The sequence below is a fragment of the Lampris incognitus genome, chromosome 11 (assembly GCF_029633865.1).
Source record: "Lampris incognitus isolate fLamInc1 chromosome 11, fLamInc1.hap2, whole genome shotgun sequence".
NCBI classification, from domain to species: domain Eukaryota; kingdom Metazoa; phylum Chordata; class Actinopteri; order Lampriformes; family Lampridae; genus Lampris; species Lampris incognitus.
In genome coordinates this window covers 38,141,549-38,161,694 of record NC_079221.1, presented here as the reverse complement: position 1 = coordinate 38,161,694, position 20,146 = coordinate 38,141,549, and the positions used below count along the sequence as shown (strand labels likewise).

The 20,146-nt window shown below is 46.6% G+C and overlaps 1 protein-coding gene across 1 annotated transcript in view; it reads right to left on the bottom strand.

Moving 5' to 3' along the window:
• The window catches only part of cxcr4b (chemokine (C-X-C motif), receptor 4b), a 28,703-nt gene extending 12,083 nt beyond the window's left edge, over positions 1 to 16,620 (bottom strand). The window contains 1 exon segment of the mRNA XM_056288922.1: positions 16,401 to 16,620. Within this exon segment, the coding sequence (XP_056144897.1) occupies positions 16,401 to 16,620 (220 nt within the window).
• Between the last annotated feature and the right edge of the window lie 3,526 nt (positions 16,621 to 20,146).

The window sequence follows — 20,146 nt, the reverse complement described above, 5'->3', positions numbered from 1 at the left end:
CCCGCTGATAAATGTCAGGCTCTTTCACGGCTAAGGGGGCCACGAAGCACAATAGTTGTGCTATCTGTCACAGACCATGAGTCAACATCACGGGGAACATGTACGCTAGTCGCACTTCCTTATTTTTGAATTGCGTGAGAGGAGTTAAAAAAAACAGGGAAAAAAAAGATGAACTATTGCAAAAAAAAAAAAAAAAACTTGCTCTGTTTGTTTGTCTTTGGGCTGACATCAGCCCGTGTCATAACACGGCCTCCTGCTGGCGACAAGATCACAAATTGTTGCGTCCTGGAGTTATTCGCAATGCTGACGCTCAGGCCTGGGGTGTGTGTGTGTGTGTGACCTCTCCAGAGGTCTGTCAGAAACCCATGACCATGGTCAGCATACTCCCAGACAAACAATAAGGGCTCCTCAGATGAACCCTGCAGTTGCTTCTCTGTATGACGCCGAAGAGGGCAGCGGGTGGTTTGAGGGCGAGAGATGATGAATGAATCTTTAACAGCAGCTCTGCCTCGTTAGTGGAGTTGTCTAATTTGGTCATTGTGTTGCTGCTCTCAGAGACAGATGGCCTCTCCACCCTTCATAGTGGGGGAGGGAATGTGTGGCTCTTTTTTTGTGGTTTTCTCTACTGTGTGTGTGTGTGTGTGTGTGTGTGTGTGTGTGTGTGTGTGTGTGCGGGTTCATGTGTCTCCATGTGTGAATAATGTATATGCGGGCTTGCCTCTGTGTATCTTTGTGTGTCATGGTGTTTGTGTGAAGCGCAGTAGTGCAGTTGTGTTACAATGAAGTGTGCCTTGGCCCAAGCCCACCAGCACAGAGAGGGCTTGGAGAGCTTCAGCCAGGTGGGCACTCCCTATGACTGGAGGCAGGTCTGCGTGTTTTGTCAGTGTGGACAGTGTGCATACGTCTTGCGGCACATCTGGACCAGGACCCAAAGTGGACCATGTCCCTCCTCCCTGGCTGGGATGCTCCTCACACCATTAGCTGCTGACTGGGAAAGGGGAAGGACATCTCCAGCACTGTCTTCTGCTGGCTCCGATTTGGAAAAGAAAAAAAATTGGGAGGGGGGGAGGATTTCCCCCTTTTTCTCCCCAATTGTATCCGGCCAATTACCCCACTCTTCTGAGCCGTCCTGGTCACTCCTCCACCCCCTCTGCCAATCCGGGGAGGGCTGCAGACTACCACATGCCTCCTCCGATACATGTGGAGTCGCCAGCCGCTTCTTTTCACCTGACAGTGAGGAGTTTCACCAGGGGGACGTAGCACGTGGGAGGGTCACGGTACGCCCCCATGTTCTCCCTCCCCCCAAACAGGTGCCCCGACCGACCAGAGGAGGCGCTAGGGCAGTGACCAGGACACATACCAACATCCGGCTTCCCACCGGCACAGTCGGCCAATTGTGTCTGTAGGGACGCCCGACCAAGCCGGAGGCGACACAGGGATTCGAACCGGTGGTCCCCGTGTTGGTAGGCAATGGAATAGCCTGCTATGCCATCGCGACCTTGATTTGAATTTTGATGGTGTAGTTATATTCATCAAAGGCGTCCTACTTGTCCACACAGCTCCTAACAAAGTTATGAGTGAGACGACATTGTTTGTATTGTGGATAAAGTTTTTAAACTCGGTAAAAGGCTTTCTGCATACAAAATTTGGTATTTGAGTGGGACAAATTACTTTACCTAATTTGGCTCATTTAGTTGTGGGCTATTTTGAAGAGAATTATGTGCGGAGCCTGTCTGTGACTAGCTATCAAATCTGCGTAGTTAAGTGGTGTGAATTTACTGATGATGTCGTTCTCATTTTCTCTGATAATGAGTTTGGGCTAAATGACTTTATAAAACTGCTGAATAGCTTTAATAAGGATCTAGAAATTATCCGCACCACAGTAAAAAGTAGTGCAAATTTCTTGGACATTGTAGCTAGAAGGAAAAAAAAAGGCCCATTGAAGGTTAACAATGTTAGATTAGCTGCAACGCTTTTTTTGTGATATGGCCTAATACGTCTTCCTCCTTTAGAAGTTGACCAGGACGATGAGGGTAATTAACAAATGTGAAAAAAATCTCTGTTACTTTTAATTCTAATCATTTCTACACAGTCAATTTTGTATCTATTTATGTGACATTGTAAAATGGCACATTGAAACACAATGAATGTCTCAGCATGTATTTGTAGCACATAATCTGAATCACAGAGTCGTGTAAGTTGTTTTGCAGATGTGTAATGGTGACTACAACTATCGTCTGAACTACCGAGGCCTGTGTTGGACAGAGCATTCACTCTGACAGATGATTTTAATTCAACATGTCACATAAATGAAATGGTGATGACGTTACCTACACTATATGCGAGTGTGGAGTACTCACTCTCTTTATTGTTCCATATTGTTGTGTTAGCTTCCTTTGCAGCGGAAAAGACACTCTGAAGAAGAAAGGACAGCCATTTTATTTTGTCATTGTACAGGTTACAATGAATTTGTCTTCTGCATTTAACCCATCCTATTGTATAGGAGCAGTGGGCAGCTGCAGCGCCCAGGGACCAACTCCGGTTCTTCTTTCCATTGCCTTGCTCAGGGGCACAGACAGGAGTATTAACCTTAACATGCATGTCTTTTTGATGGTGGGAGGAAACCGGAGCACCCGGAGGAAACCCACGCAGACATGGGGAGACATGCAAACTCTACACTGAAAGGACCTGGGATGGCCTGGGGTTCGAACCCAGGACCTTCTTGCTGTGAAGCATTAGTGCTAATACCTGGACCACTGTGCCGCCCAATTTTTGTTGGGTGTGCAAAGGATTTTTGATGAATATGTAGTTTAGATTATTATTATTATTATTGTTGTTGTTGTTGTTGTGGTGACGGGCATGGGCACAAGTCCATGAATACTGGGATGGCGTGCAGCACTTTACCTGTGCCCCATCCATAGGGTTGGTGTTTGTGTCAGGAAGGGCATCCGACCTAAAAATTTGCCAAATCATTACGCAGATTGACAAGACCATACCGGATCTGTCGAGGCTCGGGTTAACAATGAGCCCCACTGGTGCTGTGCCCTCACATGGTACCGATGGAAACAGTAAAATCCACTGTGGCGACTCCTGAGAAACAGGGAACAAGCTGAAAGAAGAAGGAGAAGAAGAAGAAGCTGTAGTTTAGCCTATTAGTTAGCGTTGGTGCTATTTCTTAAAGACAGTCGTCATAAAAACACTGAATCACTGTGCTGCTGTTGTAATAGCAGTAAAATCCACCCGTCTCAGTAACATCAACAGTAAATACTCTGAATGTAAGGTGTGAATGTCTCATATCTGTCCATTCAGACTGAGCTGCAGATGACCAGTAGTGTATCTTCTCTGGTGACCAGTTAGCTCCAGTCACAGAGGAGGCAACCACCACCAGGTTGAAGAACTGACCCATGATGTTTGGTCCAATGTGCTGTATGTTTTTAAGATTTGTTCCTAAACTGTGAAGCCTTTTTGCTCATTAAGGTTAATTACATTTGCCCTCCTTATTTGAAATAGTGTAAGTTTTTGGTTTGGGTCTCCTCAGCTGGTTCTTTGATTTACTACAACCGAGAAGACATGGTGACCTTTGCAGAGACGGCGCTCGGGAGATAAATATGAACAACTTGGGTCTCCTCAGGCTGGTGTCACACAGTGTCGAAATAACAAAAGAACAATTGTAATGCGGCATACAACTGGAATTTCAAGTGAACTGTGTTTTTATGGCAACAGCCGCCTCGCCACGAGTGAGTTTTATTACGAGTTTTCAGGTTTTATAATGCAAAACCCAAAATTGTGCCGTCACTGACCGGGCTAAGTGAGTTGAATTTACAGCCTAATAAATTTTGCTCTTGGCTTTTCCCTGGAAGCGCTCAGGGTTAAACATGTGACACAGGGGACATGAATTAGTGCGTGTGTGACCCCTGTCAGGTCCCGGTACCAGCCACTGGTTAACGAAGACGGATCAGGGTCACAAGTGCTTGTTCAGAGCACCACTCATACAATTACTATGCTTCTTAAGAGGATGGCCCCTCGGTTTCCCTTCACCTGAGACACACACACACACACACACACACACACACACACACACACACACACGTAAACAAACAACATATGCCACCACCAGCTGTTGCACAAAGCCGTCAGTGACAGGGAAGTTTTGCTTTGTTTATTCACCCATGTCTTTAACCCAAGAAAACAAAAACAAACAAACAAACAAACAAAAATGGAGGGGGGGCGGTTAGTTTTACTGCCAATCATCATGCTGTAAAAGTGAGTCCTGTCTGAGCGGTTAGTTCTGCTCGGTCCTGACCTTCTACTGGTGACATTTGTGTGTGTGTGTGTGTGTGTGTTTGTGTGTGTGTTTGTGTGTGTAACCCAGAGCCACTGAGGATGCACAAGCCAGTGCATTCTTAGTGCCAGCCCCAAGCCTGGGTAAATGGGGAGGGTTGCATCAGGGAGGACATCCGTCGTAAAACCGTTGCAAAATCAAGTGCGTGTGTGTGTGTGTGTGTGTGTGTGTGTGTGTGTGTGTGTGTGTGCGCGTGCGTGCGTGTGTGTGTGCGTGAAGTTCCAACAGAGCCAGACAGCATGTAGACAAACCTTGTCGCTTTGCTGGCGTTGTCCTGGTTACACACGCTGTAAATAAATCATGTCTCAGGATGTAAAGGTAGAAACTCCAGCAGATGGTGCTCATTGCTTCCTCATTTCAGGCCTTTTTCCACTTTCACACAATATTTTTATTTATTTATTTATTTTTGCTCAGGCCCCCTGCCCCCGACATTTCCTTCAAACGAGCGTACATTTAGAGGAGAGCCCGTTGTGGCTGTGTGAGTCCTGCGGTGCAGGCTGGGCGAGAGACATGTCTGCTTTAATGACTTATTGATGGACGAGTTGCCTTTCATCTGAGGGGTCGCTCTCGCCCTTCCAGTGTCCAGCCGTTCTCCTGTCTAAGGTTTCACTGCAGACAATCTCTCTCTGTCTCTCCCACTCTCTCTGTCTGTCTGTCCCTCTCTCGTTCTGTCTCTCCCACTCTCGCTTGCTCTGTCGCTCTCTCTCGCTTGATCTGTCTCTCTCACTCTCTCCGTCCCTCTCACTCTCTTGCTCACTCTCACTCTCTCACTCTGTCTGTCTCTCACTCGCTCTGTCTCTCTCACTCTCACTCTCTCACTCTGTCTGTCTCTCACTCGCTCTGTCTCTCTCACTCTCACTCTGTCTATCTCTCACTCTCTCTAGCTCGCTCTCACTCCCTCTGTCTCTCTCGTTCTGCCTCTCTCACTCTCTCTCTCTGTCTCTCTATCGCTCTCTCTGTCGCTCTCACTCTGTCTCTCTCACTCTCGCTTCCTCTGTCTTTCACTCCCTTTTTGATCTGCGCCGAGTCTCTTTCAATCCATTTCTAGTGTAGCAGACCTGCACAACCTCTTCCACTACTGTCCCTCTTCTCTGAATTCTCAATGAGGTTGAATACATTGAAAGGAGAGGGCCGGAGGAGAGGGTTGACAGGCCTGTGTTACCCGAGAGAGATTTACATGGGGCTGTTATAACCACTGTGAAAGGAGAGGAGGCAGAGCCCACGTTTAAGGCACCGGGGGGGGGGGTCAGAGGGGGTGTGGGGATGGAGGGATAAGATGACCCGGCTCAAAACGAGGGCCGGACAGCCGACTCCCACCACCTGCATACACACCACTGTTAACGCCCTGCCCTCCGGCCAGCATCCCTCCCTCTCCCTCTCTCTCTCCTTCTTCACTCTGTGTTACACGGAGCTTTCTACTGTTTCTTTGTGAGGGCCCATTGGACCTCCCTGTTATTTTATAGTCCTCGTTAGCCCATAAATCAACAAGAGGGATGGCACCAGCTCTCCCAATACAGCTTAGCTTGTGCCTTGAAGCCACATCAAGGTTGAGTACTCCGCTGACACCCAGTATTCCCATATGGATCAGTGTGGATGGATCCCAGGGCAGCCTGCTGCCAAACGAAACAAAAGAGGCCTTGTAATATTGTGACTGAGAGCCTAAAGGCTGACTTGTAAGAAGAAAAAAAAATGTGCGGCTCTGAGATGTTTATGAGAGGCCTTGGGAGGGAAATCCATCATTAGGGAGAGCAATTTATGTCCAACACCACAAAATAGTGACTGACATCTACTCCCTTGCAAGAGAGACTTTCGCGGATTTAGCACATCAAATTTGTCAGCAATTGCACACTTAAGCATGCACTGGTGTTCACCGGGTTGCCACTTGCCTTTTGCTCAGTGAAATTATTTTATAACGAGACACTTAACAGGGACTGCATGTGACAACAGTCTGCCGAGCAGCAAACCACTTCCTCAATTGAGAAGAACACAATGTGCTTTCCATTACAGTGTTATTTATTTGTAGTGAGAGCACTATTTCTGTCTCGCTGTGTGGCGTGAAATATTTACCGCCTCCTACGTGACATTTAATCTACAGCACTCATAAAAGTGTGGAGAATTTATGCATAAATGGAATTATTTAGTCGCAACTGAAGAGGCATCCAGGCAATATTGGCTGTTTACTTAAAGTTGAATGTGTCTTATTATCAATAAATGTGACTAATGAATTCACATTCACATTTGGTCTAATGGTATTGTTTATTGGCTTATGCTTCGGAAAGCTTTGCTATCAAGTTACAATAGCAAACAGACTCTGGAGGAAGGATCATAACTTGCTACAAGGGCCATCTAGTGGAAAACCTGCAGCCATTACATGCATGGATTCTCTCAGATCCCTGCCAGAGACCGCTATAAATCACTGCAATACCATGCAAATTGATCAAAATTACCATAACTTAAATCCAACCACCCCCTTTATAAGTCAAGGTTCTGAAATCTGAAACGGTGGCAAGTGTAGGCCCCCAGATTAGGAAAGCAGAGAGTTTTTTTGTCAATTATAATTGACAAAGACAGTTATGATTATTTCTATTGTCACACTCATGAAGAGACAGTGATATAAACTGGGGCCTTGGTTTAACAAAACCCGTTAAGTCAGCTGGCGGACACGGACGGTCCAAGTGTCTGTTTCTGGTGGGGCAGCAGTAAATCTAAAGAAAAAAATACAGCATCTGATTTGAATAGTTTGATTAAGTGTGCCATAAATTATGGGTTGAGACATCATGGGTCACTAAGTCAAGTCAAGTCAATTTAATTTGTATAGCCCAATATCACAAATTACAAATTTGCTTCAGGGGGCTTTATAGCGACACAACAGCCTGTACTTAGACCCTCACACCGGATAAGAAACAACTCCCTAAAAATCCCTTTAACAGGGCGAAAAAATAGGAAGAAACCTCAGGGAGAGCAACAGAGAAGGAGTCTCTCTCCCAAGACGGACAACATGCAATGGATGTTGTGTGTACACAATTTATACAATACTACATTGAAAGAGGATAACAGAATTATAATGGAATTATAAAATCAATGAAGAATACGATGAGGAGGATGCCAAGCAGTGTCCAGATGCCACCAGAACAGTCCAGGACCTCAGCCACATGAGTCCCAGTTAGAATATTGCCCCATCTGTAGGAGCCTGAGAACCCCAGATTTACCGGCAGATTACTATGACTAAACACAGGACAAACTTCAAGTAGTTCTTAAATGACAATAGATAATTGTATTTGATTATGGACATTGCTATAATCTAGTAAAATAGCCCAAAGCTCTGCTGAAGGACAACATGAGCATGGCTCACCTCACTAGCTGGCAGATGGTGGACGAGATGCCCACCGTCTCTGTTACCTGGGATTTGAGACATTTAACAGTTCACTTCCTCTTGAGCTCCTCTTGACCTTTTGGCTTCAAATAAAGCACTTAAGACTGTGATGGCGGTCTGGACAATGCTGCCCGGCCAATGAAATGCCACCTTAAGAGAACGTGGTTGTGCAGCAACACTTGCCATAATGATGAGGTATTACCTTGCTCGGTGTGAAATGTCGATCGGCCCTCAGTGGCTAAGTGGGCTGTTGATACAAACTCTAATCCAATGTTCCTCTCAGGAAAGACTGATTCCTGTCATTCAAGTCGCTTTTAGCTCTAGTTTTCTGTGAAATGTTTTGTGTTTCGGGACCACAATTGAGATAAAGTTACCTCATTTAACTGAGCATTAAAGAACACAAGAGGCCCTTAGTACACAATGACACCCACATCCTTGATTGTTTACCAGCTTTATTTATGGCAGGGACAAGACAATGGTTCAAATTAACTCATTATTCACAGCTGGTGCAGGCGGTTTGTCTGCTAAAACGAGTTTACACAAATCAAGGTTAAGTAGAGGATTGTTTTTCCTAATGTCAGTGAAGCCATTTCGGGACCAGTTGTCTTATCAAGCTGTTATGTCAAAGGTTAGAAAAGCCCTTAAATCACAGTGTCAGTATCTATAAGGGCGGCTGTTGGTGGAACTGTGCTCATTACTCCTGCTCGGAGCCCTGTCTCCCTGTTGCTTCCATTTACTAAACCGCCATAAAGTCTCCAAAAGGAAGGTAAAGCGATGAAGACAGGGTATTGGAGGAGCAGCAGTAGCATTTATCTGAATCAAATGGAAAGTCTCCTGACAGGTATTTGCCAAAGCTAGGGTGTAATAAACCAGGCGCTGGAGTCTGCTGCTTAATAAAGCCACCGTCTCCCGTCCAATAAATGGCGCTCGTTGGCACCGGCAAGACGGGCTCTAATTTTTACGTCGCAATAATAAAAATCTATGTCTTGACAAGGATTCCCAACAATTCCTCTCTTCTCTGCATGAATCGGGATTCCTCTAATAGCGTGTAGGATTGGAATGGGCAGGTCACGGAGCGCTGTGTCCCCACGGATATTGGGAACAAATTGACATGAACGTCTATTCCATCTCAATCCTCATTTAGGGCAGAATGATCCAGACCGGCTGGCAGGCAGCCAATTTACTTCAGAGAAAATGAGAATATGGGGAGGGGGGGTGTCCTACTAAAACAATGTTATTCCAAAGGACTTCCCAAAATGCACTGCTGCACACTGGGGCAAACTTGACTCTGCAGTCTTTTATGGTTTGCAGAGCTTTTGCTAATGAAGCTCATTCAATAATGCAAAAATCAGAGATTATGGTAATTTGTATTTGGATAGTTTTTTTTTGTCATCAGAGGAGTGTACTGTGACTAGCAGCTAAGGGAAAAGGAGAAATGAAAAGAAAGAGACATGAGAAATGACACAATCTGTGTCAGGAGTAACTGTCATCTGAGCTGGAGTCATGAAATGAAGGGCAACACAGAATGCTGACAGGAAGCGGCTGTGGGAGTGTAATTAAGGTCATCAAGTGTCAGTGTCCATTATAGATATTTTGTTGAATTAGGCCTCCAACGCCACCAGGAGGCTCAGCAGTAAATTCTGGCGCCCCAGGATGAAGCCATTGCTGTACCTGACATGTTTTCACCAATACTACCACTACACAACAAAAGAGATCATTTTGAAAAGCACTGCTGTCAGTATCAAGAAAAGTCTGCAGTAATGACTGACCCTGCTGGCTTGAAACGTGCACACTATGGTGTGACGAGCAAGACAGGGATTGATCTTTAATTGGACCCATGGAGAATCCGAGGTAAATCCAAACATAACTCATGCTGTCTTTAAAGCGGCTGCAGACAACTTTTCAACTCCGCCCACAGCGTTTCCAAGTGTTTTTATTGTTTGCACCGCTGTCGTAAAGACAACCGGATCGCCTTCCTTTTACTAGCAGCCTGGCTACTGCCCAAAGCAAGGAACAACCGCCAGGAACCCCAAGTTGAACTAGAAACCCCGATCTCAGTGCGATGATAAAGGCAGAGCAAAACATCCGGTAGTATTAATAAGTAGGCAGGCTGTGTTACTCACTGATCCGGTAGAACGAACGCCAACTGAATGTCGGTTCGGAACCCTCTCAAGTCCCGGGTGTTGTATCGAACTCTGGTTCCCCGTCGAGATCTGTATCCCCCTAGCCAGAGTCCGATTACAACACCGGGACGCTTGCTTAACCTTATCCTAACCCTAAACTTAACCTAACGCTTATCTTAATCTAATCGTAACCGACAGCTAACCTGTTCCCTCTCGAACGCTTTCGTCTGGCTAGGGGGGGACAGACCTCGACGGGGAAACAGAGTTCCATACAACACTGGAGCTCACTCCATCGAGTGAATGCAGGGCTCTCAAGTTTTGAACTGAGTTCAGAGTGAGATTTTGGCGGCGGCGGTGGGGGTTTGGTTGGGGTGGGGACGGGGGTCTGATCTGATAAATGACACATAAAATAGCTGTCAAACAAAGCATAACTTTTATCTCATCTTAAGTTGGAAAAGTCCTCCTAGAAGTTGGTCTCAAATGCTTCGTGAATTACTCTTAAGAAAAAACTAAAAACTTTTAGTGCAATTCATAAGTACTCTTAGTGGTGGCCTAAGAGAAACGCTTTATGAATAATGGGTCCTGAACTAAGACTAAAAAACAAGTGTCAGTATAGCTGCTGAAATTTGCAGGGATTCAACTAGCTAGCTTAGGGTGACCATATTTGGCGTTCCAAAAAAAGAGTACACTTTGCCTCCAGCCTCGAGATACTTCAATGATACTTGGAGTTTACTCAAAGATACCTCATAATTTGAAAATATTTAAAGTAAGCCTCCTCAGTATGGATAGAAAATTATTATTTATATTATTTAAGTACATGCTTAATGGTCCTGTGGGTGTAGGTTTGGTTTTAACTTAACTGCTCTCTGTCTCTTTTCTCTTCCAGGCACATAAAGAGTCTCACTTGCAACATGTTCACTAATGAATATGCATGTGCTGACCTACATATTAAATTATTATCATGGCTTTTTCTCTGATTTTGACATTTTATTTTGATAGAATACTTAAATCTGAGACCACACTTAATATTTAAAAATAACATAACTTCTGTCACATGAAATGTTATAATAACATAAATGTATAGAAACCTGTAGGTAATCTGCTGCTCTGTAACAGCTGCTGTGAGCTTTTCTAACCTCACCTGAGATTCTGGCTTTCAGTTTGTGTATTTCATGACACAGAGCCACAGTGATGCTCACACTATCTCAAAAACTTTGTATTATTTTTCTTTCATTCAACTCCTGAACTAAGATGTCAGATCTTTCACTAGGACACCAGAGCTCACCTGAGAGGCTGTTCGGCAGCTATACTCTTTAATTTGATTGGCTGGTGCGTGGCAGGCCCTTCTCAACGCTATGGGGAATCCACTTGATTCCTACCTGTTCCACTGTTATAAAAAATAGCGGCGCAACTTGGTGGGCGTTACCCTGGTTCTCTGCGTGAGAAATACAAGGTGTGGCGTGTGAGCGAGTTGAAATGCGCGTTTCTCACGCCCAATGCGTGAGACTTGAGAGCCCTGGGAATGCCCGTCCGAGGTTCACTCTTGTTTTACCCATAGACATATATACGGTTTTACCTCTGCTTCTATCACTTTCCCTCGTCGCCTTCTTTGCTTCCTCCGTCAATGGGGTTGGTTCGTTTTCCTCTTGCCAGCTGGTTTCCACTGTCACTTTGGCTGTCCCAGCGTCCGCCATTTCTGCTACTGGGGGATAGCTACCAATAGCTACCGGGGAAAACAAAAGCGCTCCTCCTCTTTCTATTTTGGTGGCGCAGTTGTTGACACACTTTGTGCCGTAAATCGAGCCATCATTTTGCTGCGAGAACGTACCCGGTGGCAGACAGAATTGCACGGTGAAAGCGAGGCTTATAGGGAACCGATCTCAAGGCCAATGGCGCCATTATTCCATAGCCATAACACTGTGCAATGAATATTTACTTCATAACGATAAGTTAAAGCAAACACATTTGTCTACTGCTGCTTTGAGGTAATGATGCCAACATGAACCCAAGTGGCCCTAGACTCAGAGACCCTTCCCCAGTGTCCCTCTTATTGTTCACAGTCTGAACAATTATCACTTGTATATCACTTGTTCGTAAAGCCTTGCAAACCATATCTTAGTAATGTGTCCCCCCCCCCCATCTCATAGCAAGGGTCGATACAGGGTATTTGCATGGTTAAAGTGATCATACATCTCTTGTTATATGCTTTCTTACTCTCACGTCGATATGCTGTGAGCTGATTGTTAATTCTCCCTGGTGAGTAGCGATAGTCTTTATGTTTGTATTATGGATAGTGACCTGTCGGTCGTTGCTCATGACTGGTGTACGTGGTCGAATGAGCCTTGCCTGTGCCCTTAAGTTCGATTTCCAGCTCCTGGGGCAATTAAATTCATTAGGCTGCATGCTGGAGAGTATTGACCTATTTCCCAGGCTGCTTAGCTCCGTCAAGCACTGTGCTAAAGGGTTCCGATTCTATTCTATTCTATTCTATTCTATTCTATTCTATTCTATTCTATTCTATTCAACAGGAAAGAAGGATGCCCCAAATTATCAGCCTTTTTATCTCTTGTGCTTCAAAGCGGCATAGTGTGAACTTGCCATGCTGAAGGTTTTATGAACTGACAACCAAAGAAGTAAGTAATAATACTGCTGTGTGTGAGAGGCTGTAGCCTGCTATAGAACCAGAAATATCATATCATCAGGAAAAAAAAGGTCATGAATAAAGATGAAGCTTTTATTTTTGCGCAATCTGTGGCTACAGGGTTACGTTATGCCTCCTTTCTAATTGTTTATTCCGGAGTCTCTCATCATTGCAAGGTTTTATTTTGTTTAGTTGTTGCCCCTCTTCATGCATAGGAATCAATGGCGCTGTTCTCCCAGAATTTATCTGCAGGCCATGATCCATATTAGGAGTTCTCCTGCCCCCCATCCTCATTGTAATGATCTGTCATTTTTGGAAACAACTGCCATTTGTAAAGCCGCTCCGGATTGATCAATGTTGTTTACAAATTCAGCAGGTAGGCTGCAAAATTATCTGCAATAAATCATGCAACTCCCTCGTTCCCCAAGATCCCCAGATAAATATCCAGCAGCAGTGGCATCCTTGTCAGACAGGGGGTAAGAAATGCTGGCTGGCAGAGTCAGCTCTCCATATTCTCAGATGTCGTTTAATTAATCTGGACACTTTCCAGCAAAGTGCGAGTAGCCCACGTGGCTTCATCTCTCACTCCAGCAGAGAGACCGATATGCCACAGTCAAATTGTCACCACTCGGCACAGTATCGCAAAAAGACACTTGCACCAGTCACCTCGGTCACATCAGCATGGCTGGCCGCCAAATTCCCTTAGCATTTAGTGGGAGACCTCCTGCCAATGGAAAGCAAGATGCATTTGAGAGTGAGAGGAAAAGACTGCCAATGTCTTTTGAGTGCAACCTGTTTCCTGACATGTCTTTATATCTGGCAGAGGGTGCAGAAGGAGATTTGAATGTTTTAGTGGGGAAATTTTGGCTTGGTTTTATTGACTTGTACTGTTCCATTAAACAAGATGCTATAAACTATTTCTTCTGCCCAGTGCACATCCAAAGGCAAGAGAATGACGACTTTTGTGCGCAAATCAGACAGGAAACCATTCTCTGCAGAATTCTGATTGTGTAGACTGACGTTGGAGAGGTTAAAAGAGAGTGATGTCGCTGTGCATCTCAGAGGTGGATAGTCAAATCCTTCAGAGAAGACGCTGAGCTCTATTACTAGATTGCTGTAAAATACCTTTACTCTATGTTGCTTGGCAACCAAGAGGCTCTGAGAAGATGTGAAGATGCCAATTTAAATGCTGCTCAGACATGACTTAAATGGAAAGCTGCTTGAGGTAAATAACTGCCTCAGCTATTTCTTCTGTGATGTTCTCTAATTATAAGGTAAGCGGCGTGCCGAGTATGGCATATACAGGTGGTATCAAAGCCTTAAAGTTACACAAGTTTTTCAACTTGTTTTTCCCCCCCAATTGCACTTGGCCAGTTACCCCACTCTTCCGAGCCGCCCCAGTCGCTTCTCCACCCCTTCTGCCGATCCAGGGAGGGCTGCAGACTACCACACGCCACACGTGGAGTCGCCAGCCGCTTCTTTTCACCTGGCAGTGAGGCATTTCGCCAGGGGGACGTAGCGCGTGGGAGGATCACGCTACTCCCCCCATTTCCCCCTCGAACAGGCGCCCCGACCGACCAGAGGAGGCGCTAGTGCAGCGACCAGGACACATACCCACATCCGGCTTCCCACCCGCAGACACGGCCGATTGTGTCTGTAGGGACGTCCGACCAAGCCGGGGGTAACACGGGGATTCGAACTGGCGATCCAATCCCTGTGTTGGTAGGCAACGTCCAACCTCACTTTTGCACTAAGTGTCAAAGTAAATGGGTCATATCTTACAACCCCCAGAGTCACGTCATTTGTTGTTTGGTTGTTGTTTGGTCATAAACAAAGCATATTTAGCTATCTTTAATTACCTTGACCAGATACTTTGTTGCACTTGCAGCTTTCTTGGTCTCTGCATAGGACGTGGTACTCCATCCATCCACCCATTATCCACACCACTTACCCTGCTCTCAGGGACACGGGGATGCAGGAGCCTATCCTAGCAGTCATTGGGTGGCGGGTGGGGAGACACCGTAGACAGGGCCGGCCGGCCGACACACACACACACACACACACACACACACACACACACACACACACACACACACACACACACGAGCACACACACACGAGCACACACACACGCACACACACACGAGCACACACACACCTAGGGACAATCTAGTACGGCCGATTCACCTGACCTACGTCTTTGGACTGTGGGAGGAAACCGGAGCACCCGGTCCACACAGAGGCCGACCCGGGATGACCCCCAAGGTTGGACTACCCCGGGGCTCGAACCCAGGACCTTCTTGCTGTGAGGTGTCCGCGCTAACTACTGCGCCACCGTGCCGCCCGGGACTTGGTACTCACAATTTGCAATCATCTCGAACAAATAGACAGAGAACGTGTCAGAGGTTTTGTAAATGTACACCTACAAAATGTGCATGGATAATTCAACGGTTCTTTTGACTGACTGCTCAGGTGCGGAAACAGGAAAGTTCTCCTGGAAAAAAACAAAAAAAGAAGCTAACTTTTTCAACAGCACAAGATTACTATTCATATTTATTCCTGTTGAACTCAAACTACTTTAGATTTCATCTGAACATAGCCTCATCTGCTTAAGTAAACTATGCGAAAACGCACAAGTCCTCCCCCCCATTACAAGGCTGGAAAACCATCAACCTAAACAAATATACAGACAACCGACACAACACGGACACACGGGGCTTCTCCTGAGGTCTCTTAAAGTTTGCTTTTTTTTTCATGTCAAGTTTTTTATTTTCTATTTCTTTCCCCCTGTGGGGATTCCCTCATCTGAACGGCGGGTCTAATGATAGAGGGCGCGTTAGCGTTTACCGTATCTACCTATTTTCACCGTGTGGCTGTAAAACCATCTGTGATTGCAACTCTGTGATTTACGGTTATACAAATAAACCTGACGTGACTTGACACACACACACACACGCCTGCACACGGTGTGATCCACAAGCTCACATAGCGCAATTCCCACTTTCTCCAGCATGCTGACGAATCCCCTACGGCTGCATTAAGGATCAACCACCCAGAACGTCATTACCAGCCTTCCCGCTCAACTCTGCTGAGCAGGACGACGCATGTGGAGGCCTCTGCCCTGCAGCCATACTAGCCACTACACGCCACACACACACTACACGGTCTCCTCTCCATGCCCATTGATACAATCAGACTGGAATTAGCATGGAGCGTGCACAGGGCCCTTAGACGGGACGTCTTGCGAAGCGCCGGTGGGGCCTCAATTCAGACGTTGTAAAGTGATAGAGCTGGTACCCGGAGACACCCCCCCTTCCTCCGCTCACTCTTCACTCTGTGACGGAACAGGGAGGCAGAGCAGCGAATAGATTCAGCGCCACTGCGGTATTATTTGCCTGAACCAAATTGGAAGGCAGACGAGGCCTGCGATGTGCTGACAAATGCTGTCTAAATTGCTCTAATCTGGAGCCGGCGTAATTCATTACTCTGTGACATAATTATGTTTCTTTCTTTTTTATTTGCTCCAGAGGATGAATAATGCGGTTATTTGCTTGGTCAGCTGAAGTAGGGCCGGTCACAGTCAGAAAGTATCGCAGGGCTTCCAGTCTCCATCTGTCTTTCGCTTTTTAAATGCTGCCTCTAATTTATCCATAGGACCTTATCTGCATCCCCATTAGCCTCGGGCTAAAGCTTTGCCATAATTGTTAATTGGATGCATCGTATTGGGCCCTGCAGCCCACCAGCTACAGAAGCGGTCCTCTGCAGATTTCTCAGGTAAGCCTGTTAGTATTCCGCCAGTCTCTGAAATGGTACACTGTGAAACCAGTGTGTAGGAGTAGGGGGGGATCAGAAAATACGAGCTGGCGAGAAGCCAAAGAAGAAAATAATTCTATTCATATTTCATGTCTCATGCATTTCTACTTTTGGATATCTGCATAGGGTATTCCATTAAAAATTGTGGGATGCGGACCAGGAAAGCCCCTGGCATGACTTGGGTTTTCCCAGCTGGAACTCGCCCGGAATCGTCTTGGAGTTTGTGTTTAATTCCTAGACTGCCACACTGGAAAGCCTGGACTCTAATGTCAGTCTGACGCTCTACGAGCTTGTTCTCACCGGAGAGGTCTGCGTACCATGCCGGCATGCTGGAACGTCTTTATCTGCTAATGGGGGGATACAAAGACATCAGATGACCTCTGTGGGAGGGAGAGCTGAAGATGGCGGTTCAAAGCAGCTGTAGCTGCAGTTCAGGTCATAGGACCAGCTACAGCTCAGAGGCTGTTTCTCATGGATGTAAATCCTCACTGGGAAGCCGTGCGGATGCTTTGTTTCTGCACGTGTAGTGCCTTATACTTTGGCCTAAACAGACAGGTGGAAGTTATATCTGAAGAAAGAAAAGAAAAAAACCCCCATCGAAACTATTTAGAATTACTTATCAATCCCCAGCGAGTGGACTGGGGTAATAATAAGTCCTGAATTTGGTATTGATAAATGTACCTATAAAAAGTTTAGTGCTCCTCTCCTCAGTTCCTGCCTCATTACCTTACCCCGCTGTGCGCTCTGGTTTGGCGAGATAGATTTGTTCAACGGGATTAGCTCGATTTCAATAAATAAACGCAAAGCTTGGGTGCACATGGAGTTATTTTTTTTCTTTTTCTCAGCTTCACCGTCTTACCACTTTATCGGCCCGAGGGTGTCGCGTTCTAAACCGCCACTAGATGGCAGAGTGTCTTCTCACTGGGCAGCAGTTGCAGAGGAAAGGTGGCTTTTATTTCGCTGACAGGATTAATTCCGCTAACAAACGTCATTTTATCTAATACGAACATCACCTGAGCCACCCAGCTGTATACCTTCTGTATGCATCTGACTGAGCTCGTTTGGTTGGGCTGTTGGTATAAACAACAGCTCAGTTGTTGTCGTCTTCATGAACACATCCGAGGTGAACGGTAACAATGGCGTTTACCAAACATTAACCACTGTAATAAAAAAAAAAAGTCAAAACACGTGCCTGAATAGTTTCACAGCTAACCGCGAGGCCAAGCGTTGTGTTCTCCGTTTGCCCGCCGTTGTCCATCTACCTATGAGATGTGTGGGGGCGAGGGAGGGCTTGTCCTAGTGGTTTCTTAACGGGGGACCAGACTGCACACGCGTAATGCACACGCGTAATGCACACGCGTAATGCACACGCGTAATGCACACGCGTAATGCACACGCGTAATGCACACGCGTAATGCACACGCGTAATGCACACGCGTAATGCACACGCGTAATGCACACGCGTAATACAGGGTAAGGAGCCGGGCTGGATTCGGACCCGGGCCGCTGCGCTCAGGACTCCGCACGTCTCTACCAGGTGAGGCACCCGAGACGCCTCGCAGACAGACCTGTCCAATAGGAAGCCAGGGCTCGTCGCCTCTTCGCTGAGCGTGAATGGGTTCCCTTTTCCCCCTTTCTTTCAGGCAGCATCAGGCGGGAGCTGCCAGCAGCTCCTCTCTCTCTCTCTGTCTGTTTAACACAAATGGTATTCTCTCCATCCAGACAGGCAGTGTCAGCCCGTCCGCAGCAGCTTAGCGTTGGCTCGGCTGTCTAAAAAAAAAAAAAAAGAGGGGGGGGTACCTTTTTCATTTTACCTTCACTCTGGCCCGCCTGTAAATAAATAACCTCTTCTTTGTCACCAAAGAAAAGGACATCTTGTCGAGCTGTTTTAGTTCACACTGTGTTCTGCGGTTATTTCTGTGCCCCAGTCCCTTGTAAAGGTGCACCTGTCATGCCGCAGGGGGATGAGTCCTGCTGGAGTCTTTGTAGACAGCTGGGATTTGGAGGTTGACAACAGGGGAAGAAATTCTCAAAGGAGACATGGCTCCAGTCAATTAATGACTAGACCCGCTGGATTTTCTTTCACCCATTACATCCCCGCTTTTCCGCTTCTACTCTGATTTTAGACCGTGATGTGCTTATCACTACAGATGCCTGGTATCAGGTGGTGTAATCCTTTAGTTTGCATGCAGGGCTTTTTTTCCCCCCTTCTTCTTTTTTCCTCTTGCAGCCTTGGTGGTGGAGACTGGGGAGATTGCCTCGAGTCTGCAGGTGTTCTCCTGCATGCACCCGGTAAGCCCCGGCTCTATCTAAAGTAATTAGGAGATAATGAAACCTTCCTGAGCCCACCGCAGCTTAACTGTCAAGTTGACACGGGTGACTTCTCAGATCCTCCCTCAGCCTTGTCATCAAATGTCAGAACGGCTGCTTTCCAAGATTCGCTTCAAGAGAGGCAACTTTCCACTTTTACCTATTACCGAGCAAAAGCAAACCCTGGGAAGTAATGGTGAGGAACCTCCAAAAAAAAAAAAGTGGGTGGTATAATACCTGTTTTATAATCGAACATATTGTAACGACCAGGGATGACTAGACTCGCCAGTTAGCGCAGTCGCCACGGGTTCGCGTCCCGGCTGCGGCGGGTTCCCGGCTGCCCTCCGAATTCACTACAATGTCAAACAAATGCCCTTTCGCTTTAATCACAGTCCATCTGTTCGACAGAAATGTAACACCCATTTAAAAGAAATATCTTAATGTATCAAATCGGTTTCATGTAGATTCAGGCGACCTTGGATTGGAGGCAGAAAAGCGTGATGCTGCCTCCTCACAGCTGTAGCGCATTGTTCTCATGTGGCGGCAGCTTGTCGATGCTAATGATTCAGGAAGCCGCTTGATGCCCTGGGAAAACATCTGTACCTGTTATACTAGCTATAAATAAATCTGTTACGCGAAGATATAGCGCGGAATACACTTGGACTCTTTTTTCAAACACTTTGTACTGCCGCTCCTTGGCTTTCAAAACATCGTTCATAAAAGCTGTTGCTGAGCTGACAAGCTAAGCAGGGGCAGCCGTGCCGAGCATGGCGAACCGGTCTCCCCGCTCTCTGCGGGGACTGCAGCAAAGCAAACGACCTCATCCTTTCGGGATAAAACGTAACTATACACGTGCCAAGCAAAGTTAGGGGGATTGTCCCTAAAGGCCAGCGTTTCCCCGCTGTATGAAACTGTGCTGTTAATTTATTGCTCTTCGGGGATGATCGAAATGCACTCAGAAGACTAGATCCTAATGTAGCTAATTCAGGGGCAGCCGCGAACCGCCGCAGCCGGGTCGCGAACCCGGGTCTCCCGCGCCACGGGCGACTGCGCTAACCAGTCGACTAAAGGGTCCGACCGGTTAGCCACCGGGTTAGCGAGTCTAGTCGTTCGTGATCGTTACACTACCCCACCCCCCTCCTTCGGGAAGCGCGTCCCCGCGCTTCAGCATATCAGCTCCCTCACGCCTCTGGGCGCACGTGCTTCTGATGGCCTCACGGTCTCACCATCCCATTTCTGACACCAATGTAGCGAATTCAGGGGGCCGCCGCAGCCGGGACGCGAACTCGGGTCACTGCGCTAACCGGTCAACTAAAGAGGTCCTACCCATTAGCCAAGGGCTAGCGAGTCTAGTCGTTCATGATCGCTACACTAACATGAAATGGTTTGAACTGGTCCACTTTGTCTCGCCCAGAGAGGTCAAAGTCACCCAGTTGCACACTTGGAAAAACAGATTGTTGCCAAGTAATGCCTTGACAACTATGGTTGGCTCAGATTCCGGCTATTCATTTCTGAGTGCACTATTAAATCTATCGTCATTAAGA